At 40.9% G+C, this 23,686-nt stretch overlaps 2 protein-coding genes and 1 non-coding gene across 4 annotated transcripts; all 3 read right to left on the bottom strand.

The window, feature by feature from the left end:
* Window positions 1–3,439: 3,439 nt before the first annotated feature.
* On the bottom strand, window positions 3,440–6,916 carry LOC141809037 (uncharacterized). Its single transcript, XM_074695842.1, has 2 exons — window positions 6,777–6,916; window positions 3,440–6,639 (listed from the first exon to the last, which is right to left on the bottom strand). The coding sequence occupies exons 1-2, from the start codon at window positions 6,845–6,847 to the stop codon at window positions 6,171–6,173; spliced, it is 540 nt and encodes a 179-aa protein (XP_074551943.1). The 5' UTR covers window positions 6,848–6,916; the 3' UTR covers window positions 3,440–6,170.
* Window positions 6,917–11,181: 4,265 nt separating this feature from the next.
* On the bottom strand, window positions 11,182–18,053 carry tedc2 (tubulin epsilon and delta complex 2). 2 transcript variants are annotated; one of them, XM_074696975.1, is made up of 9 exons: window positions 17,722–18,053; window positions 17,301–17,356; window positions 16,659–17,139; window positions 16,518–16,571; window positions 16,353–16,431; window positions 16,003–16,150; window positions 13,558–13,653; window positions 12,522–12,715; window positions 11,182–11,575 (listed from the first exon to the last, which is right to left on the bottom strand). In XM_074696975.1, the coding sequence occupies exons 1-9, from the start codon at window positions 17,850–17,852 to the stop codon at window positions 11,426–11,428; spliced, it is 1,389 nt and encodes a 462-aa protein (XP_074553076.1). In that variant the 5' UTR covers window positions 17,853–18,053; the 3' UTR covers window positions 11,182–11,425. The 2 variants fall into 2 exon arrangements, with proteins under 2 accessions (XP_074553076.1, XP_074553077.1); XM_074696976.1 differs by having other exon boundaries at window positions 17,301–17,353.
* trnat-agu (transfer RNA threonine (anticodon AGU)) lies at window positions 17,521–17,594 on the bottom strand. The gene has a single exon. It is a non-coding gene; the product is annotated as a tRNA-Thr (tRNA).
* Window positions 18,054–23,686: the final 5,633 nt, after the last annotated feature.

Genomic DNA, 23,686 nt, shown 5'->3' with positions numbered 1-23,686 from the left:
ACATAGTAGGTCTTTGATTGGCCAGCGCGGACGAGGACTACAACGATTGGCTAAGATTTAAAAACAGTAAAACGTTAGAAAATCATTGGACAACGTGACGCTATTTCGAACTACGCGCTCGGCAGTAGATGTGTATGATTGGTTGACCTGATTATGAAGAAAGACTACAGACCCTCCTTTTCCCTAGGGGTTGTGGGAAATGTAGTGGAGGAAAAGACTCCGTTTAAAGGTACCACTTTAAAGGGACAGACGCACTGTCAGATCAGGATACCACAGTTTGTTTTAGACTGTTTATTTTTTTTACTTTTTTCTCTCTGGTGTATTTAGAGGTTAATGTTTATTTTTCTATATAGATTAAATTATAACATACCATTAAAACGCAAACAGAAAGGAAATACTGAAAGTATAAGAAAAAGACTATTTTTCCTTGATTAACTACCTTTCTCTGAACTTACCTAAATTATTTCTGAGAATTTTTGCTATTTTTGATCATTGGTATTTACCAACCATGCTACATTTTAACATTGCAATCGATTCTATCAGCCGTATGCATCTATCTGCATTGCTTTAGCATGACTAGAACCAAATATTGTGATTTTGCACATCAGCATTGTCAGCCCAAGCCATGGGACACACTACCTGGAGAGTGCATACCAGTTTTCTTTTTAGTTTACATTAATCACATTAATCAAGAGCTACCTAAAACAAACACTGTGATTTCTAAAAGTATAAAGAACACCATTTTGATTAACAGGCTGTTGATTTGTACCTTAGTTTGAAGCACAATAGGAAATCATTAGGGCAGTAGCCCTATTCTTTGCACATCACACAGGCACACTCATCAGTATCTGTGTGGTGGAGTAGAGATGTAAATGAGTAAAGACTGGCTCAGAGCCTGTCATCACTGCCTCAGAAAAAAATGATTAAGATAATTCTTTAGGATTCCCATTGTGAGTGAATGGACCTCTCCTCTGGCTGAATAGCGCCCCATGATTGCTAGTCCTTTGAAGACAGCTACAAAGGAGCAGAGTACACTATAGTGTTGTTTGTTCCTTTCAGACTCACTATTGATCTTCACATCAGCTGCTCATCCAATGCCATCATCAGCGACAAGAGCGTGTGTTCTGAGATACCTCTACCTCTCCATGGCTGTTTCAAGAAGGAAAAGAAATGCTTTCATTTTCTATGATTTTATATCAAGGTGGGTTGGTTCAGGAGAACTCGGTCTCCTCTCCGTGTCTCTTGCTCTTCTGTAACTCTGCTTGTGTAATGTTGAATTTATTGAAAAAAACATCCCAGCTATTTTCTCTGCATTTACTTGGGCTTCTAATTTATGCTGCATTTTATATTGCAGGTGTTGTATGATCTAATTATGTTGTAGCGGGGTAACCTCGGAGCGTGCAAGGGCCTGATACACCCTCAATTGGAAGCAGTCCCTGTTTCCATAGAAACTCAAACCCATTGCAACCGTTTTCTCGGTTAAACACAAAGTGACCAGTAATGGCTAGGGAAAAGCTATCTGTTGGTGCTTTTAACCTTGATTGCAAATAATAACAGAAATAAAACCTTGCACAGTGGCCCTGCGCCATCCGAGTCTGTAATTATTTTCCTTAAGTGTCCATTATCCTGTAGTATAACTTCACTTGTATTTTAATGACAGTGCCCCCAGAGCAAGAAAAGGGCCTGATTGGGAAGGTAGATAAGGGAGGCTGACAATTGTTGAGTGACATTTGAGTGACTGGAGAAAATCATTCGAATGGAGGCAGAAAGAGATCAGCTGACTGATGGGAAACAGGAGAAAAGGCTTTGCCTTTTAGTATTGAGCCAACAGTGTTTCCTATATATGCTCCACAAACATTGAAGACAATCTTTTTTTCAGTTTGTATTACTGCCAAAGTTTGAAGTCTCCGGAGTATTTAATCCTACGGCCCCTAATCACATTTGATTGCATTCATAACTTGTGAGAATGAGTTAATTCTATTTGCCTGTAATTGATCTTGTCTCATGGGGCATGTGTGATTATTTTCCACACCTGCCTCAAAGACAGCTGCCATGTGAAGCTGTATTTAAATATAAGTCCATCACTGCACAAAGACATCATCTGCAGCTAACAGCAGGCAGCAGTGATTCAGTCGACAAAAGGTATGTTTGGCTCAAATACGACTACTTTGATGTCACATCACGCAGTCTGTTGCATCTATCTGCGCTGCTACTCTGCTGGTTTTGGATGACAAAGTCCTGAAGCTGGAGAGGAGGATGAGTTGCTCCCATCTGGTTTCCTGTAATCAGTCCTGACCCCTGCATCCAACAGACGACTTCCACTCCATCTGCACTTTGCCCCCTGCTGGCCCCCCCACCCTTTCTGCAGGCGTAAACACTCCTCTACACCCACATCAGATTCCCAGCGACCACAGTGACTACTTAGTGCAGTTATGTATTCTGCTGATGCTCATGAAAGACAAAATAAGCTCTGTGTGAACTAAGCAGTTTTCCCTCTCACCCACTCAGATCTTTATATTATTAACATGCAGAACGTTTCATCCCTCCGAGGGTGGTGTGCCTGTTTTATTGTTTACCAGCAGAGGGTGTTGTTCTTTCTGGTGCATTACTTACCCATGTTTTCATAAAAAGGAAAATCCCAAATGCATCTGGGAATATCTGGGAATTTGTCCAGGAAAAACACCTCTTTTTTTACTATCTTTTTAAAGCTCAAGGACACCAATGCAGTGTGTGCACAGAGGTCAAGATCCAAAACAGTGTAGTCCATGCTCTCCACAGAAATCACTCTCCCAAATGTCTTCTGTATTAGATAATAAGTCCAGAAACTCTTCCACTCTGTCAGCTTTGGTCTTATTACCTCCGTTTTTTGAGGTTATGTGAACAACATAACTCAAAAAGTAACAAATAGATCTTCATGAAATTTTCAGGAAATGTTCAAAATGGGATAAGGAAGAAGTGATTAAATTTTGGAGGTGATCTGGATCACCATCTGGATCCAGGACATTTTTAAAGGATTAAATATCATTGTGAAATTGGGCCGTTTTCACCATATGTGTATATAACTCCACCATAAATGGTCGGATCCCTTTGCAAAACAATACAAGACAAGGTCACTATAATTTCTGACAGATGTAAAAGTACAATCCAGATCCTGGCAATATTCTGGATACTAAGATCCAGAATATGAAATATGTACTGGGTCATCATAATTTTCAACACTGTCAGGTAACAAAATATCATACAAACCTGCAACTAACACCAAATTGTAGCAGACAGTCTGCTGAAAGGGAGTATAACATTAAAGTCGGACTTAAGTATTGGTGACAATCACAATATGCTTGGCACTCTCTGAGTAATTTTCTAGTTGGGCATAAACCCATTGGAGCACTGAATGTTGGCTCAAGCAAAACCCAAAAAGAGGCCAGTTTGTTCACTTACCATTTATTTTACAACAATCAAACTTGACATTTCAGTAGAAATATACAGTCAAAATATAAAATTGTCATATTTACAGCACCAAATATTAAAGGGCACACAATACACATTTATAGTGTCACTCATGGGAGCGACAGACAGCATACAGCAGACAGCATGGCTATCTACTGGGTTAGGAACACATTTCCCCTGCAGCACAGAGAGGTAGACTTTCCCCTTAAATTTTTTTTCACAAGGCAGAAGAGAAATCCCTTTTTCGTATCTTACATACAAAATATGGTCACTTGTTATCTATTCATAGTGTCAACACAGTGGCCCAATATAACTTGAAAACTGGCGAAAACACCTACAAGGTACCACGTAACAGAACATGAGTGCTATTGGTATAAAGCCACACAAGCCGAAGTTAAGGACAGAGTAAAAGCATTTGTTTGCTGCTATTTCTCGTGAATATCACTTTCCTGAATCGTTCTTTTTTTATTGTCAGCTCATAAAGGTTCAGAGGAACTAACTTCAATCTCCCAACTTGGCGTTTTTACTGCTTCTGTCGGTAATGCATGATATCCCCAAAGAATAACACCGCTCTGTTGAGGATGGCTGATCCCAATCTAGCTGCAGGCACAGCTCCCCTGTTGCACATAAAAGTAAAAGCAATGACTTACCAGCTTTTGCTTTTGTCTCCCACCATTACCTCCTCTCATTTCCTCCTACCTTAACTAACAGACTTTGGCAGGCAATCAGAGGATGTAGATGTGAAATTAACTGCAAATGTTGTTTGAGGGAGAGCTGATACATTGCTTGTCTATAAAAGCAGATGCAGGCTTGAAATGAGCAGGCTGGCCCTTAGGACAGTCTTTGGCACTGTGTGTTAGCTGCTACTTCTAGATGCATAGACACATTTCACTCGGCAACAAGAGTCACTAATCGGGTAACCATAATCAATAAACAGTGATCAATGACAGCTCTCAAGGGTGAAGGACTGCTACTACACTGCCCTTCACATGGAGACACAAGGTCTGGACTCCTTTACATATCTATACATTCTGTACAAGTGTTCTCTCCTCCAATGATTTCCAACTCTGTCTCGTGTTGCATTCAGTGACAGAGATATTTAAGACAAGAGTAAAATGTGATTGTGTCTCCTCCTGTGAGACCACACACCAACAGAAAGCACCTATTCACAGACGCAGAGCCGTGCGCAGCTCCATTCATTCATTCTCTCTGAAAGCATAAGTGTGGGAAAGGGAAACCCCAAAGCCACTTAGAGCACAAACCTTAGTCACTATTCACTAGAGAACAGCCTTGAACCCTATTTTTAGCCGACAAAGGGATTTGCCATCCACGCTGCGTCAATATTCTTTCCACTATGAGAGCGAAAATAATCGACGCTCTTTGGCACAGACAGACAACGACAAATGCCTGGATGAAGTATGCGTGTGTGTCCTAACTTGTGTGTCAAAAAGCTGAACACACACTCTCGAAGGCTTTGTAAAGATGAAAGGAGAATTAGCAGGAGCAGGTCAGAAATACAAGGATGGGGACAGTGTTTGGATGGACGAGGACCGGTGGGGTTAGGAGCAAGAGAAAACAAGGGGGAAATTCTCAGGGGTTCAGATGGAAATGAGGGAATGCAACAGAGCCTTTTTCCATGAGTGCTTGCTCAAGGCACAAAGCGGGAGGGGCTCAAGGGGAGCAGGATCAGTCAAAGTGTCCCTGCAGTGGCATGTCCCCCCATGCAGTGTCCTTCAATAATCCTGGCCTGCCCCATGGTGCCCCACCAAGACACAAGGCTGGGTGTAAATGCTCGCATAATGACAGAAGGGCAATCAGTCAGAGTCAGTCTTTGTAAGGTGAAGATGAAGCTACAGAAGGCCGTTCAGAGCTTTACTAAGTCTCTCTTGCTTGGCGTGGACATAGCCAAATGTGCAAATCTTTTGTTCCTCAGTAGTGAAGTCCCAGGTCCAACAGTCTTGTACTTCACCAGAATCTCAATCCACAGTCCACTTCCCCAACAGGTCTTTCACCCCCTCCACTTCATCGTCTACACAGATGCCAGTAAGATCCTGTTGGACTCAAGTTCCACTCTCCCATTGCGTAAAAAAAGCCCCCAACACATTGCTGCGGTGTCACAGGACGAGCGAATGACGCTGGCCGCTGACGTGGGTGAGCCGCTCTTTCGAGTGGGTATCAAGTTGCCGTCTTTGGCCCACTTCTGGCCTCTTGGAGAGTCACCTGTCCTGGCAGGAGGAATGCTGTGACTGACGTGCCTAGTGACGCCAGCATTGACTCCAGCAGCAGCTCCGCATAGCGTGTTGGGTGTCTGTGCAGGCTTCCACTGGGGCATATGTGACCGAGGACTGTAAGGGCCATGTATCCGTGTGTGTAAATATGCACCCAGTGCACACCACATATTTGTGCGTCTCCTTGGAAGTTGTTTTGACACTGGACACCTGCTGTCTGATGATAAAAGAGAGTGAGAGGCGTTGGTGATTCCTCCTTTCCAGTCCAAATGGTCCAAAGCTAACAGACAAAACAGATCCTTGGAGTCCCGTCTATCTGTTCTTCCTCTCTATGATTTCTCAGCCCCAGTTCTCTCTGGTATGTGCTGAGGCAAACTCTGTGATAAAGAATAGAGGGGGTTTGGCAGTGCGGGGGTGAAGTGGCAGCTTACCCTGAGCTTTGACCCCAGGTTTGTCTCTGCTACCAAGTTCCCAACATAGTTTTCTCCACACGCTTCAGAGGGGACACTGTTCGGAGTTGAACGATCCCCCCTCTTTCTTTTTTCTTCTCTTTTTCTTGTGGACAGTCCAGCAGGCAGTGGCTGTCAGCAACAGCAACAGACCCATGACCAGCAGCACCACAGACACCACTTTAGTCTGAGGCAGGTCGTTGTAGGTGTAGGTCACCCCCGTTCCTGCGACTCCGATCACCAAAGAGATGATTCCAAAGGGAAAGATGCAGCGGTACCAGGACTTCTCCATGCCCCCTGTGGCCTGAGACAGGCGCTCCAGAGAGGAGAGCACTTCAGGCACTTTTGCACCAGTAGCCTCCAGAGACTGACCCTCCTGGCTTGAGCTTGTCTGGGGCTGGGTTTGGCAAGCTAGGTGGCCCGTTGTGCAGCCCATCCTTATGGCGTGGGCTGCCGGATCCTGAAATGAGTTTGAAGTGTCCACCTCTTGGTTTGAGTCCGTTGTCTGGCAGAGCCTGGAGAAACAGAGAGAAATAGAGAAAGGCAGAAAGAGAGAGGAAGGAGTTCTTGATGAGAGTGGAGAAATAACAGGAGCAGGAAAGGCTGTGGTGTGAAGATGAAGGCTTCTAAATCAGCGCAGAAATCCACTCACACTTTCCCCTCCTCTGCCTCCCTCTCAGGCTTTCTCTCTGTACAGTGCTTGCTGGCTCTCTGGCAGCACATTGTACACTCTGCTCCGAGTAGTGGAGGGGGATATATATGGAACCACAAGAAGGGGAGGAGCAAAGGAAGAAAATGGGCAAGTCTGAATGCTCTGATTGGTCTTCGTGGGAGTGACGTCAAACTTTGAAGCACGAAGAACAAGGGTTGAGGAAGCTCTGGGAGGGGGAGGGGAGGGGAGTCAACTGCTCCCTCTTTTCTCCGTCTCCCCATCACTGCTTCTCAACTGCAGTATTTTATATTTTCCTGCAGAAAGCCCCCCCTCGCTTCAAACTGGAGGAGAGAAAGGAGTGAGGGGAATCCCTCATCACATTAGACTGGAAAGCTTTTCCATTGTCATCACCCTCGACTCTAACAGCACAGATGTGTCACCTCATGTGACAATTACACAGTAATTGTGTTTCCATTGCACGCCATTGATTTTTGCCAAGACATCTGCAGCAAACAGAAATCCTTTGACCACCTACACACTCCTCCATTTATATGCATGCAGGCACCTGAGAACACTGATAAGTAGGTGGAGATCAAACACACAGTGCTGCTGTTTTAAAAGTGTAAATACTGGCATGAGCATGCCCACACGTGACAGAAAGATACTCATAAAATCCAAAGGCAGCCCCCGCTTATTTCCCACCCACCTACACACACGCATACTGCTGGTGCCGGTCCTTTCTCAATGAAATTCAACCTACTAGTAGCCAATCCCCCGGTTTGCTGTTCTCTCTCATCCACGAAAAGAAAAATCAATGCGGACAGCTCTCTTGGTATAAACTTGCAGATATCAGTCCTACGCATCTGAAGAGCAAGGAGGGAAATAAATATGTGTGCGTGCTCATGAATATGTGTTTTTTCATCTTGAGGATGTATTAAACCAATAGTGTGTTACTCTGTATATGTGAGGTTTTTGATTTCTAAAAGGGAATTTGAGGTAAAAGATGTGGGAGTTGAGGCCTCCCTGTTGAAGATATGTAAGGAAACAAGCAGTGGACGTATTTAAGATAGAATGTAGTAGCATGATGCTGTTGAGACTAAACTGGAACTGGATGTAGCTTAAGGAGAGGCCTTCAACCCTACGAACACAATTCCCACAGTTAAACATGTTAGTGGGGGCATCATGGGGCTGTTTCACAGCCTTGGGTACAGGGAGCCTTATTCAGGTGCATGGCATCATGAAAAAATAAAATTATGTTGAGAATCTAAGGGAAAACATGAAGAAATCTGTTTGTAGTCTAGGCTTAGGTCGTCACTGGCACTTCCAATAAGACAATGACGCAAAGCTTACATCAAAATTGGTCCAACAGTTCCTAAAGGACACTAAAGCCAAGGTTCTGGAGTGGCCCGCCTAAGCCCAGATCTCAATCTTATTGAGAATTTGTGGCAGGTGCTCAAAGCAATGAATGATGCCAGTTTTAGCTGGTAGGAGGACAAATCAGTGGGTTTTTGAGATTTACGCCACTTTCTTTCTGCTGCACTGAGTCCTCCTCTTTGTTCTTTTGGGACTTCAGAGAGCCATGGACTAGGTAGCTTTGTCTTAGCTTGTTTTGAAACCAGCTAAGACAAAGCCACCTAGTCTGAATGTTGTTGAAGTAATTGTTGCACCAATTAAATGTGGTTTGTTGGCCAGATTATTCTACATTATTGAAAAAAAAATCCTGTACTTAATGGCAGCACCTGCAGCCAAATAACTTATAGCCAAATAACTGTAGCACTTTGTTGCACTAACTAGGATTTCCTTCTGTCCAAATTCTTGCTTGTGTTGTATGTTGCTTTGGACAAAAGCATCTGATAAATGAAACTGTACAGCTGTAAAAAGTGAATGTCTATGTTTGGAAACCATGCAACTTGGACCAGCTGGAACAATTTGCAATGGAAGGAGACCTGTGCCAACCTAGTAAAGAACCATTCTAAGAGGTTACAGTCAGCTGTGGTTCAGAAAGGGTACACTATTGACTATTAATGGCCAGAGGGCTAATAATTTTGGACATCTCATATTTCCTGTTTTTTGTTTCAACTCAGTGCATCAATAAAATATCCTTATTAAACTTAGTGGAAATTATGTCTTTGTTATTTTGGAAACAGATACACAATAAACACTTGTTTTTAATGGTCATTTCAATGGAGAATCAGGAGTTTTGTCTGATTCTATAAGGGGTGTTAATAATTTTGGCCTAAACTGTACATCCAGTGTATCAGCATCAACACAGGTCTTTAATGATCTAAACCTCTGCTGGTTTATAAACCTCAAACCTACATCTGCATCATCTTCAGCAGGTTAGCGCTGACCTATAGAGATGGCTTTAAAAAGAAATGTCTACGTTTCTAAAACCAGCATGGCTCCAGCTTAGCAACAGGTTTTCTCCATCCATAATTAGGTAAAAGGATTTCTGCTCTTCACGCTCACAAGGCGTACATTATCATATTACGAGATGCCTAATTTTCTTTTCTATAAATCAAACACGCCTCCTACTCCACATGACAAGTGCCTTGTAGCTCTGGGACTGCTGGATAAGAAAACCTGGGGGAGGAGGAATTAAAAATCTCTGATAAAGCTCAGCGTGCTTGATGAATGACAGAAATGGATGTGTTGATAAGAGGTGGAGTCCAGGAGAAAAGCCGAGAGCATCTAAAGCAGAGAAGTGGATTCTTGGGAGCTTGGTTCGGTTTCTGTGGATTTCCACTTGGACTCAGGCTACAAAAGGTAAAAGAGTATAAAAAAAAAGTTCACAAGTAGGAAGGCAGTTGAGCCACAAAGAAAGGACTATTCAGCTCTGTGTGACACACAGCGATGCTGACACGGGAAAGAAAGAGCAGCCCTTCCATGGAAAGAGAAAATTTCCTCAGTTATTCCATTATGTGAAAAATAAAGGCGTGAGAAAAATGATACAAAGTCGTGAGACCTGCTTAACCTGGGCAGGGCCAGGGCCGTGTCGGTGGGGGTGGATGAGATCAGCTAGACACAGTCGGGTCCAGGCAGCAGCTGATGTATGCAGGTCACAGGAAGGCTGAGTTGCGTAGGCGACACTCCCACTGGGACCAGTGTGTAGTGTTGACGTGATCTCAAGGATGCTCCCCTGCCTCCTCCTCCTCCTCCCTTCTCTAATTCGAGAGGGTCAGGGGAAAGAAGCTGCAGCACACGGATGACGTGCATAGATTGGAGCTATTGTGCTCCTGTAGTTTTGGACACAGGTGTGAACAGTGTGAAGCAGAAGTAGTCCAATCCCTTTTATAACCCCTTCATTATCCCCCTCACGGGAACAGGCCATTTCCAGCTTGAAGCATGCAGAGGACCAGGCCTCCCCAGAGCATCGTCTTTGTGACTCAGCCAGCTTTGGGTGTGCATGTCCCCACGCTTGTGTGGAGAAGAGGTTTAGTGCAGCAGGGCTCAAACACCCACGCCCTGCTGTGTGAACCCAGCGCCACCTGTCGCCCAGTCTGGCAGAATACGTGCCATCCACACGTCATCTGTGGGCAAGGGCCTTTTAGGCTTCACCGAGCCATGCTGCAACTCACATACGCTTTCACATCACATATGTGCCTTAGAAAAACAAGATCACAGGGGGAAGTATCAGCCCTTCCAGTGTGATCTATCATGCAGCCATACGATAAAGCCTAGAGGGGAAGTCGAACATATCGCATGGAGAAGCAGGGTGCTAATCAATGGATTCTCCCTGGTTGTTTTCTTCACTTCTTTCTTCCTCACTCCACTTTCATATTAAGGACACACACTTAAACCAAACGCTGAATAGCTCAATCACAAGCCCAATCAGTCACATTGTGAGCCTTTCAGGACCTCTGATTTTCAAGACAGCAGGAAGACATGGGTTCACATGGAGGATGAGTCGGAAGTCAGAGCATCCCTGCTGCTTTCAGTGAAAGACGGATTAAAAATAGGACCGAGCATTGCTTTTGTTCCTTTGAATCATTTCCATCCACGGACCAGAAGGATCCAGACAGAAAGAAAAGAGCAGGATTTTTTTATATTTTATGAAAAAAGTCACGATTCTTCATGAGGTTTAAAACCACAGATGAAACCAAACCAATATTTTAACATTTCTTCAAATTGATTTTCATTTGTCTCATGCTGCTGTTTTCTATGATCACTTGTTCTGTTGGTTGAGTGCCACCTGTTGGTGAGGTCAGTGTTATGTCAGCGTCATGGCCACAGATGTCTGTCAGTGAAAACATGTTTTTAAAAGTGGGATTTTTAATTTATGGAAATAATTTCACTTTTCAGAAGATTAAAGTATTTACAAAACAATGTTTAAAAACGGGTTTTCAGAGCATTTAGCAATCAGAAATGCTTCATTGTGAAATCTAAAATCTTTTTTTATTCGGTCACACAGGAAATGACGGGTCATTCCACAGCAAAAATAAATACAGTCACAACATCCTGAAACATTTATCACAAATTCATATTGATTTGTATGAATATAAACTACACGCTCACTTCACAGCAACTTAATCTAATGCTCTCTGAGATGTTACAATCTTCTTTGATTGTCTGCAGACTCTGGATTTCATTAACACACTAGACTATAATTAAGTGAGTAAACTAATGAATCATTGTCACGTTCTCTGTCGTCAGTCAGGCTCAGAATCCAGCACGACTGAAGGGAAACGCTCTCCTCCCTCCCCCAGCAGGGAGTACATGTCTCTCAGCATGCTGATGTCTGAACTTCCAGGCCCAGGGACCGCGGACAAAAGCTGGGGGGTTAGAGTCTCCAACAGAGCCTGTCACGTAAACAAAAAAGGCTTGAGCACATCACAGTAAACAGAGTTTCAAAAGAACATTCACATTTACGTAACTACAATGTTTTATCTACAAGAAAACTCAAGACCTACCTTTTTAATCTGGCTTTTGGCTGATTGTATTTATTATTATTTTATGTTGTGTTTTAACTTATTTTAGCTGTTTTATTTTGTTTTATTTCAAAATTTCAGTTCAGGATTTTTCAATTGGAATTTATTATATGTTATACTTTGACTTATTTTTACTGTTTTTTCTTTTTTTTATTTCTACATTTCAGTTCAGGATTTTTCAATTGGAATTTATTTTATGTTATACTTTAACTTATTGTTACTGTTTTATTTTGTTTCATTTCTATGTTTCAGTTCAGATTTTTTTAATTGGAATTTTATTCTTTGTTTAATGCTTTGCCTTTTATTATCCTATTTTAGTTGATTTTATTATCAACCCAATGTTACACCGTCTCATTTTACCATATGATTTATCCGACTTTTATTTTACATTCATATTATTTTATTTACTTATGTATATGTATGTATTACACATTTACTTATCTTACCCTCTAGTATTTTCGAGTATTTTTATTTTTATATATTCATTTTTAATTAATTAATTAATTATTATTTTAGTTTTAGCTCCTGTGTTTCCTTATTTTAATTCAAGATGGCCTTTCCTCAGTCCTCAAATTCTAACTCTGTTTTCTGTCAGAATTTCCTTTTTATGTCTTTGTGTGCGTGTATAGTGAATGTGGTTTTTCTTTTTTTCCAATTATGCAATTTTCTGCTTTTTTCCCAGTTCTTTTTATTTCATTTTATCTATTTTCTTGTTGTGAAGCACTTTGTATTACAAAGTCCTGTATGAAAAGTGCTATACAAATAAAGTTTGATTGATTGATTGATTTACTCAACAGTTAAAACACACTCCACTTACCTGCTCGAGGTTAATGTCTTGTTGTAACAAAGCCACCCTCATTCTCAGCGTCTCCACTTCTCTGAGCTCAGCCTCTGTTGTGTAGGTCACAGTCAGTGGCAGGGGTGCAATTATCACATCTCCCCACACTCCATTCACCCCAGTGGGGCAAAGACAACCTCCCTCCGGCCTCCATCGATCCCATGCTTCCCACTCTGATGGAAAATACGGTTATTTTTAGAGTGTGAGCGTGAGCTACCGTACCCTAAAACGTTTTCCTGCTCTGCTGCTTCGGCTTTAAATAGCTAGGACCTTGCCTCGCCACGTCAGGAAAGACAGCTTTAAACCCCATCGTCACAGAGCAGGGGAAAGTACTGATCTGGCACCGAGGTGTCACTGCAGCTCTGTTTTCATTTTCCATGCGCTGAGATGGAGAGGCTGCATTAGCTCGTTAGCGCGCCACTTTCATTACAATCATCTCTAAAATGCATGTAAACAATTTATCTCCATTTGGAAAGCAACACACGCTGAAATTGACGTGTTGAGCTTGAGACGTGGATGTGAGAGGAAGGATGGGATGTAACTGTCAGAAAAGTATGGAGACCCGGCTGCGGGTTCGAGATGACCAGAATGTTTTCTCTCACACCGGCTTTGGCAACATACCTGAGCTGCACTGGTGCTAAAAGTAGTAAACATAAACAAAGCTCTCTCCCTGAAGGTGATACAGTCATTTGAGTGGTTTGAATGGAAAATCTCTGAGCATTCAGTTACATTATAATTCTATCACTGGAGGCAATGGAAATAATACCCTGCTACATACTGTAGGCACTAAGTGAGTGACACCTTGACACCCAGACATTTTAATTCAAACACGGCTGAGCACTCAGAGCCAGAAATGGGGTCATGATTTCCCACATGATATCCTCTTCATGAAGCAAGTCTCTGCTGCTGAATATAAATGATTTATGGCCTTTTCACACATTCATTTCATTTTGTTAGGTATGAAATTGCTTATAACTCTATAATGTTATGGTGAAGCTGAAAGCGTATGTCCTACCTTCTTTTATTTGGTCTGCAGAGTTCCTGAGCTCTGCCGCAATCATCTGCATCTTTTCCTGTGTAAGACTGGAGTCAGGCTTCATTTTCTCACCACCTGTTTTCAAACAGACAAAAGAGTCACGAGAATATACTGACAACTTCAGAGATTAGGGATGAGAATTATCTGCTCAGATGCTTAACTGTTCCCAACAGTCAGTGCCTTCCACTTATTTCTGAGTGTCCTAAAAAGAATTGTACATCCCGCATTTAATGCCAAAAGTGCCATGTGTCTGATGCTAGAATTTTTATCTGACGGCTTTAGCAGAATGCATCAGTGGTAATATCAGATAGTGATAAATAATAGTCCATGAATTTACCCTCTTTGATGCAATCCCAAGAGTTTCAAATAGATTTTGTTATAACAACATCAAGATGCACTTAGGTTAGAGTCTTCAGTTAACAAGGTCAATCTTTAGACCAGCTCTATTCAAGGAGCGACTCATGGGCCACTTACGGCCCAAAGGCAACCCTCGAGTGGCCCAGAAGCAGCTGCAGAGTGATTGGGACCTGGGTGTAACGTGAAAAAATATCTTTCACTAACTCTGACAAGTTCTTACAAAAATTCCAACATTATTACAAATATCAACTGCAACACCTATCGTAACCTAGCAACCCATAATGCACTGGGGTGAGAGAAACTGATATTTATCGGGAATTTTTGTATGACAATATCAAAATCAGGAATTTTTGTCAAAAAAAAATATTTTTTTCCAAACCAAAATTCTTCATTTCAGTCTTTGTTTATAAACTGGGCCGGAAAAAAGTTACCACTTTTCTCCAGCAGGGGGTGAAACGTTTCTCTCTGACCCATAGACTGTGTAAAGAGTGGACAGCGTGGTTCCATCATTTATCATTGTACGGTTTTGAAGCCAAATTACAGCCGTTGTAGCAGTTTGCAGCCAGAGTCTGCGCAGTAGAGACGATGAGGAATTCTGGGAGAATCTGTGTAGAGCCGGGTGACAAAAATAACAATAATTTTTTTCTTTCGAGAGTCCAATCACTTCTTGACTCTACCTCCTTACATATTTTACAATCCCTGAAAAAAATACACGAGAACGGCATCTGTCAAACATCGGTAAACGTGACATAAAACCTAATTTTTAACCTCGTATAACTAATGAAAATAAAACTTTTCAGAAAAAAGAGGACTTGAATACAAGACAGCCAAATGATATCTTCAAATCTCCACAACAATCGGACGTGAGAAACGTTTCTACAAGGTGTAATAATTCTTTAAAGTTTGACCACAGCCCATCTGGAATGGCTGGAAAGCCGTATTTTTTACTGCAGTCAGCCACCAGGGGGAGCAGTTTTTTTGGAGACCTCACTTCGAGCCGAGCAAGCAGACGTCCATTTTTTTTTACAGTCTATGCGCTGACCTGCGTGATGTGCATTTTATGGGAAAATATGGCTCCTGGTATATTCTGTAAACATTATCACCACCATTTAGCTTTATCACATGGTCTGGTGTAAAAACAGCAAACTAAAAAATGTGAAAATCGTCAACTTTGGAGAATCGCAATTTACATCAAATCGGTACTCCAAAAATGACAATAGATTCGTATTGCGAGAATAGCAAATCGTCCCAGCCCTACAATGCATTGTGACATTGAGTAGGTGTGTTTGAAAACTTAACATTAGCAGTCCTACACAGGTGAAAACAGCATGACTCTTTCTACCCTAAAATCGTCAGTTTAATCCTGTGTGGATTGAAAAGAATCTATCTATTTTACTACCAAGTCCAGAAACCAAACCAATGTGTTTGCTTTGCAACTAGTGTGTTGCAGTGCTGAAAGACTATACTGTCGAAAGGCACTAGACAGAAAAACATGCTGCAAACTTTCCCAAGCATCTCATGAAGGGGTGGCTAAAATTCAGAGTATGACTGCGTCTTACAACTGGAGCTGTACGACTATAAAGCAGACTGGCATAGCTCAGGAGAGGGACACAGCAGCTTAACTTTGCTGAAAAACGTGCGGCCCAGCTCATGTCCTTAGTCTGAAAATCTGGCCTGACTAAACTTTTAATCGAATAGTCCTGCTTTAGACCATAACACTAATCAACGCTTCCTTATTTCAGTAACAAAAAGCATGCAGGATGTGAACAATCTACATGAATGGATATTGAGGGGATCAACAAAGAATTGGTTGTGTAGAGAGTTAAGTGCTTATTAGTTTCATATCTGCTTTCCTTCCAGCATCCTGAGCCTAACTGGCTGTAGAAAGGCCTAACATTTATAAAACATTCAAAATAGCTCTCAGAAAGTCACTCCCTGCCAACACCCTGCGCAGCTTCCCTCCAAATTATAATTTGCACACCCACACACTTTTTAATCATTTTTTCCTCCAAGTTCCCTCAATTGAAAGTTACATGTGGTGTATAGTGATTAGTCTTGGCTATGTACCCAGCTCTGTTGCTGCTGCTTCTCCATTCTGCTTGGCCAGAAGCTCCTTTATGTGGCATTGCTGGGCGAGGTCAAGCCCTTTGTGAGTCAGTCTGTTGACCTGAGCCCTGGTCTGATCTGGGCAGCTGCGCGGCCAGTCCTCCGGGAACTAGAGAGAGGGAGCAGACAGACGGGGTCAAGGACAGCACATTGGGTACAAGACTGCGAGAAATGAAAATGTGACAATTGCAATTTTTTTCATAGTTGGACAATGGAAATGAGTGGGAAGCCTTCTCCAAATTCAACATTACACAACATGGAAAACATGTGTGAGGCTTTCCAAGGGGCTTTACTAGGAAAAGGAAGGATACCGTGGCTCTCATTCTCTCCATGAAGTGACTCCTCCCAGGCACAGGTTTCCTTTGTACAGCAACAACTTTATCCCACAACCTAGAGACAATGTGGAGAAGAAAACTCAGAGCTTAAAGAAACACTGCATAATCTGTTGCAGAGATAACAGCCTCATTTTGGGATACCTGTTTTTCTTTCCATGTAGGGATTTCCATTTGGCAATCTGATCACCAGCAATCCTACAAAAAAACAAAGCAAGAAAACAAAAAGATTAAAACAGTGCAATGAAACAAATGTTCAAAGTATGGTAAATGTCTCAGTCATACCCATTCTGTGGTGGCATCCTGGGAGCTTCAGACCCCCCAGCATGTGAAACAGACACTGTGCTATTTGAAGAGGGAGTGGACAACGCAACAGCTTGGCCAACTTTGCTAACGCTCAGCTTGTTGCTTCTAGAAGTTTGTTTTTTTGCGTGGAGAGACGAGGCATGTAACGGACCCTGGCAAAGAGAGCCAGATGCTGAGGCACCTTGCTGCACTTTCATCGATGTCTTGCTTGAGGACAGTGAAATGCCAGACTTTTTGTTCTCTTTTCTGTCAAGACCAGCAGATTTAGAGGTTGATCTGGTGGTTTGATTTACTCTGGAGACAGCACATGTCTGCTTAGTGGCTGGCGCCTTGGGCTGTGCAGGTACTTGGTGTCTCTCAGGGTCTTTCTTAGAATGTCCTGTGCCAGTGCGGACCTGAAGGGCTTTTTCCAAAGCTCGCTCAAGAAGTTCTATGTCTTCTCTATCCCCTGGTGAAGTATCTGTGAAGATAACAGTGCGCAGACAGAAGTCACAACCTTGACACTTCAATATTTAACAAGAGTTTAAAGGGGCATGCATTTTCATTCTTATTGTTGCATTGACCAAAATACACAAAAAAGTAAAGTTAATGTTCCCACCAGGATTTCATTTTTTTTTTTACCTGTAGCAGCATCCTCTATACAATCTGACTCCTCTCTCTCTGGTTGTGGAGTTCTACAGAAAAGGACATCACACACTTAAAGGAACCAAGTGCTTAACAAATTCAGAATCATCATCAGATATTGTAAAGTATCAAATTGTGTTTTACAGTAAGTAACACGTTTTGGTATTTCAGTTGGATATTAATACTCTGCAAAGTATGCTTGGACATGTTCACAAAAAGGCACTGCTGGGATTCGAACCCAGGATCTCCTGTTTACTAGACAGGCGCTTTAACCAACTAAGCCACAGCGCCGGATGGATGCCACGGGTCACTTACTCGTAACTTATCCGAAGAAGGCCACACCAGATGTGTATTGTCAAAAGTCTGTATTAATACTCTCGACAATTAATGCACAGGAAAACTTACATACAATACTTACACAGCCTGCAATAACTCTCGGTAGAGTTGAATGGTGCTGTTGATCCTGGCTTGTTCCGCTTTGCAAGACTTGATAGATCGCTCGACTATCGACAACAGTGACATGTTTACACCTGGACGTCGATCCGCCATCACAACTTATAAGTTAGAACTGAAATACAGTCAAACTGCTGATATAACCAAGAAAAACATCTGCCATAAATATGCAAGGAGTTGTGTTGGTGGGGATCTCCTCGTTGCCTAAACCGCGCAGCAAAATCAACGGATGCGGAAGTCACGTTTTAGCGTCACATTGTAAAGAAAAAAGTCAGTCAGCGTGTTTGTCTATTTATATACATTAAGAATATGTCTGCAATTTGTCAGCAGAGTAATACCGTATCGTTAACTCAACAAAAAAAAAAACTTTTTTGTTAATTTCACTTATCACCGCTTTAGTTGTTACTTCTCGCGAGATTATTCATGGTAACCAAGGACGCTTTTTCTTTTTCTTCTTCATTTATTCATTCGTTCATTCAATTGTGCCACAACACAACCCTAATTGTTAAACCTAATTTAATTTGCCACAAATGTAACTTATTCATTGCCTGTCTGTATTGGGAAGAATAACGAACGCCTCCATTGATCAGATTAAAAGTAAAGAAAAAAGTTTGACTTGTTCTGTCCCTGTAGCAGCAAAAATGGACTGTGAAACTGGATGTAGATTGAATGTTTAACCTTTGTATCTCTTTCTTCCTTAACCTAATTTTCATTGTTTCTTTACCTCACGAAAAATAACAAAATCTCCTCAGTAACCTTGCATTCGCTTTATCAGTATTCCAGTGGCCATTTGAAGAGAGCTAACTGAAACTCTTTTTTTTTTCTGTGGGAAACTATTGATGACAATCTAATTACACCCTAATACTGAATGAAGTAACTCATACATAAAAAAAGGTCAGTGTCACAGTCAGCATGTTGTGCACATTAGTTTAATTGCTTTTCAAAAGGTCAAAACCTCCTGTTATGTGTGTACAAGCAAAAGTATTGGATCTCATAGGCCTTTGTGCCATTATCTGAAGTGGCATCTAAAAGATCGAAGAAGATATGACAGGAAGCTTTTCCAATGCACAGGTTTAATGAATTACATTTAGCTGTGCCAGATCTCTCGTGTTGTGCCACTAGCATTGACTGTGTAGGCAGCTTGCTTGCTGATACTTCAAAATGGCATAATTTCAACCACTTTTGAACAGTCAAAAATCAGAATATCTTTTCCTCAATGCGTCATTCTACTCCCTGAATGAATTTGGCTAATCAGAATCTGGCCTAACTTTTAATGGGAGACTTTGTTTTCTTCTCTATTGTGATCCAAGATTATTGTGAGTGATAAACTTCCATCAGATCAGACGGTTTGACAAGCAGCAGAAAGCCCAGATGGAACCAATTACATGAACAATCTTGCAGTCTGTTGCAATGCAATGTAGAAAATGGTTAAATATTTTTTGTTTGTTTCAATCTTGTCACAGACCAAATGGTGTTTGCTTTTGGAGAGATATTTAAAATTCTTATGAATACAAAACAGATGCGGGGATGTTGCGCTTTTATTCCTTGTCATGCGGTTATCTGATTAACAACTTCCAAGGTGCTGAGCTGTTGCAAAGAGTGCTGACCTCCTGCTTTGTTTCTTTGTGCTTATTCAAGCTTTTTATTTGAACTTAAGGAAGGGCACCTTTAACAGGGCAGAAATGAACAGAAACTAGATGCCTGCAAAAGAAAGTAAAACAATAATTTGCTGTGCATGTATCCCACAGCTTGGAGTTCCCTACCTGATGTTTTTAGCTTCTTAAAGAAAAAATAGCATCAAAGAACAGTAAATAGAGTTTGTTAGTCTTTGCTCCATCTGAGTTTTTACCACAGACCCCCTTCTCTGTTACTGAACAGCTCCAATGCCACTGAAGCATCTCCCAAAGCGTTTGAATGTAATGGCGACAGCTTGCTGGCACCATTGGAGACAAGTGAATCATCATGTTAGCTCACCTCCTCCCTCCCCTCAACCAGCCTCCTGCAGTTCAGTAGCAGGGAGAGGGGAGGGACTCAGCTGCCCCGCCAACCAAGCATCTGACACTGCAGCTGGCTGCCAGACTATAATGACAGATTCTATCAGTCACACATACACACACGTGTAACTTCTCCCCCCATATGCACACACAGACAGACTAACCCAATCTCACACACGGATCAAACAAGGCTGACAAATACATCCTGCAAAACAATTGTGCACTAATGGATAAATCTGCTCAAATCCAAACAACCCTCTCATGCACAATTCATACACGACATGCATGAGCTGCTTTTGCCAAGGACACCTCAGAATTATGACTGAGATATGATCTGTTATGAACATTCAAGAGCTGAAAAACATAACAAAGATGTTGTTTATGATTGAGTTCAGGGGTTGTTCAGGGACAAACTCCCCTTTATCAAACGTTTTTACTGCGATAGTGTTGCTCACTTTGTTAACATTGTAGACTGTCAGCCTTCAATATGATGCTTAATTTACAGTTTGTCTGTACACATCTAAAAATGACACATTTAATCCCTTAATAGTAAAAGTAGCTTAAACTCACAGAAAGCACACTTATGTTGTGTACAAGCTTGTTTTGACGGTTAGAGCTTCAGATTTGTTGATGCAGTGTTCAAGGTAGCTCTGTGGAAAGTAGTTTTGTGAGGACAAGCCGACCCTGGGTCACTATTGACACTACCGAGTTGCTTCAACAGCACTGCAATAAAACATGATTAGCCCCAATCAGAGATAATTGCACAATGTGTTCCTCACATTTTCAGTTACTCCAGTGAGGCCTCGGAGTGCAGCAGATGGTAATTTTATGGGATAACAAAGAAAACAAATCACCACGGGGTAAATACAAATGCTTCTGAATTTCAAGGCTAGGCTTTAAAGAGTGCACAATAACACAAATTCACAACAAACAGCTTATTATGGGGTGCTGAAAGTAAAATAACAGGCAACATTTTGTGAAGATTTAGTTTCACTTTTCTTACATTTAGCTTGTTTATCTTTCATTTCAGACCAAAATTGATGCAAAACAGAATGTTTTATACATACACACATATATATATATATATATATATATATATATATATATATATATATATATATATATATATATATATATATATATATATATATATATATATATATACTTGTTAAAATGTATACACATGAAAAATAAATCTAAATCTAAAGTTTGAATCTAAATCTACATGTTAAATCTAAATCTAAATCTATATAGGGGAGACCAGGTATGGTTGTAACACTTGCTGGGTAGGTTGTAACAGTTAGACAAGAAAAGCAAAATAGAGACCACACCCTTCCAAAAGAGGTTTATTGAAACAAGACAATCCAGAATAACATGTCTCTCTGTGACTGACCATAACTCACTTCTGCCCTCAGGGAAAACCTTGCTGCTGCTCCACTAACCTACACTGAGACACCTCTGGGTCCAGTAACCTACACTGGAACACCTCTGGGTCCAGTAACCTACACTGGGACATCACTGGTCCCTCAGCTTCTGCAGTGATTTGTAGTAACATGGCAGATCCCATGTGCCTTTGTGACTGATCTGACTGACTACCAACTTAATCAGATGCTTTTAAAAAAACATCTGCAGACACACCTCTGTCAGTCTTTCTTTTCCACTGCCTAGGCTTTATTAAACATTATTAAAACCAATAAAATGTTCTTAGTTATGAGGGGATGGTTGTAACACTTTTTAAAGTTGTGTTACAACCATCTCCACCCCTGTTAGCCAGTGTTTAGCTAGCTGTATTAGCATGGTGGATTGAAATTAGCATGGGAAAAATGTATCACATTTTATCTAAAAACTACAATTTATTCAGATATAAGTCAAATGGTTTTATCTGGAATAGTATAAGAACTAAAAAAAAAAAAATAGTTTTAGTCAAAAAATTGTGCTGAACTCAAAATCAGTTTTTGCTCTATAGTATCTGTAGGCACCTGTTTCCAGCCCTGACAATCACCATGTGTGATCAGGGTGGTAGTGGGTAAATATTGAAGTGATCGTATGACTCCTGTCTTATCCCTGACTGGTGTAATTGGGGGTGTTACAACTCTTCCAATGTTACAACCGGTCTCCCCTACTAAATCTAAATCCAAATGTTAAATCTAAATCTAAATCTAATATTGATTGCCAAGTGTTACGTTAAATGCCGCTCAGTGGGTGATGCAAGGGGGAGAGGCAGAGACATGATGGCAGGCATGCTCCCACCTGACGAACTTGAGAGGGCGGTCATGGCCAGTGTATGGGCTGCACTTCAGGGTAATGCTCCACCAGTGCAGACCGCACCACAAATGGTTCTAAACCACAGGTGGTGGTGTGGGCAGTCGTGCATGATCTGAGGCTGGAGGGGGGTATGAAAGACAGATGCTAACCAGCCTACTTTGCATAATTCCTGAACATTTAGCTTAACACTTAGCAAGCGATTTAAGATTTAGATTAAGATCCAACATTTAGATTCAGATTTAACATTTAGATTCAGATTTAACATTTAAATTCAGATTCTAAACTTAGATTTTACATTAAGTTAGGTTTATATTTAACATTTAGATTTAGTATTTAGATTTAACAATTAGATTCAGATTTAACATTTAAATTCAGATTCTAAACTTAGATTTTAAATTAAGTTAGATTTATATTTAACATTTAGATTTAACAATTAGATGTAGCATTTGAATTTAGATTTGACATTTCGATTTCAATTTATTTTTTATGTGTCTACATTTTTAACAAGTATATAGAAAATTCTGTTTTGCATGAATTTGGTCTTAAATGAAAGAAAAACAAGCTGAATGTGAGAAAATAAACTAAATCTTCACAAAAGGCCCTCTTTTAAACAGTGACACAAATTTTCGCATGGCACCCCATGGCTATTTGTGTGTGTGTAATCAAATTGTTGAACAAACATTATACCATTTATTGGGCGGGTATGGTTATTCTGGTTGTCTGTCATAACTCCATGAGCACAAAGTGAGTTAAATAACATGTTTAACATCCATTGCATTCATGTTTAAGTCTATGTGTGATACCTTCATGATGTTGGGGAACTCTTAGTGAGACTGATGATGCTAACCTATATCTGCTTGTTTTTTCTTTCTTTTATAATTAACTTTTTTTGTTTATGCTCCTTAGTATTAACCAATGCCTGTGTCTTCAGCCTGTTTTACTCCTGTTCTGGTTTAAAAGATATGAGTTTCTGAGAAAACACAAGTAATAGTATAAATAGTGTTATAGGCAGAAGCAGAAGAAGAAGTAGCCCTAGTAGTTTAGCAGATGTTGTTCTTTTATGTGTCCCTTTGACCATATCACCACTGTCATCTCAGCACTTTCCATAGAGAAGCACCTGACAGCGTGTGTATTCAGTTGGTGTCAAAATAATCGGAAAAAATAGACCCTAACCGGTAAAACTGGGTAAGGCTACAAAGAAATTGATAGGAACTCGAAAAGTCAGAGCAAATGTTGGCATCATACCATAGACTGTGTAACTTGCAAACGGGCTGAAGTAAATATTGGCTTTATTTGATATAACTTACGTTTTTTATTACACTCGTGCATTTTTACTGATGAATTCCATTTAAATCCATCAACATAACCTATTTACTAAAATTTATCTGTATAAGCTTTCAAAGCTTCTTACAAACTGTATTCGTCGCACATTTTAACACAATCATTTTTGGCTAACATAGTTTACATTTCACATTAAATACTAATACGTAATGTAACAAATTATTTCAGTCTCTCAAATTAAAAACCTCTGTTAGGTAGTCCCTGTTCCTTACCTGAGTTGGATAAGGTACGTCCTGAGACACAGAAGACAACACGTTTCATCAGAGTTCAAATTGCTTCCAAAGAAGCCGGTGTAGCAACTCTGGAATTGAAAGATCCGAGGTGTCATGA

The sequence above is a fragment of the Halichoeres trimaculatus genome, unplaced genomic scaffold (genome assembly GCF_033239565.1).
Source record: "Halichoeres trimaculatus isolate MK-OKI-2021-1 unplaced genomic scaffold, fHalTri1.1 fHalTri1_scaffold_20, whole genome shotgun sequence".
Classification (NCBI taxonomy): Eukaryota; Metazoa; Chordata; class Actinopteri; order Labriformes; family Labridae; genus Halichoeres; species Halichoeres trimaculatus.
Note: the sequence above shows the minus strand (reverse complement) of the source record. Positions and strands in the feature narration are given on the sequence as shown.

What these genes read in the sequence shown, in the direction of transcription:
- LOC141809037 (XM_074695842.1), bottom strand. Translation starts at nt 6,847, where the DNA reads ATGTGCTGCCAGAGAGCCAGCAAGCACTGTACAGAGAGAAAGCCTGAG. An exon ending in GAGGCAGAGGAGGGGAAAGT is followed by an intron (nt 6,640 to 6,776) that starts GTGAGTGGATTT and finishes CTGTTTCTCCAG; the next exon opens with GCTCTGCCAGACAACGGACT.
- tedc2 (XM_074696975.1), bottom strand. Translation starts at nt 17,852, where the DNA reads ATGGCGGATCGACGTCCAGGTGTAAACATGTCACTGTTGTCGATAGTC. An exon ending in CGAGAGTTATTGCAGGCTGT is followed by an intron (nt 17,357 to 17,721) that starts GTAAGTATTGTA and finishes TGTCCTTTTCTG; the next exon opens with TAGAACTCCACAACCAGAGA. An exon ending in AAGACATTAACCTCGAGCAG is followed by an intron (nt 11,576 to 12,521) that starts GTAAGTGGAGTG and finishes TTTACGTGACAG; the next exon opens with GCTCTGTTGGAGACTCTAAC.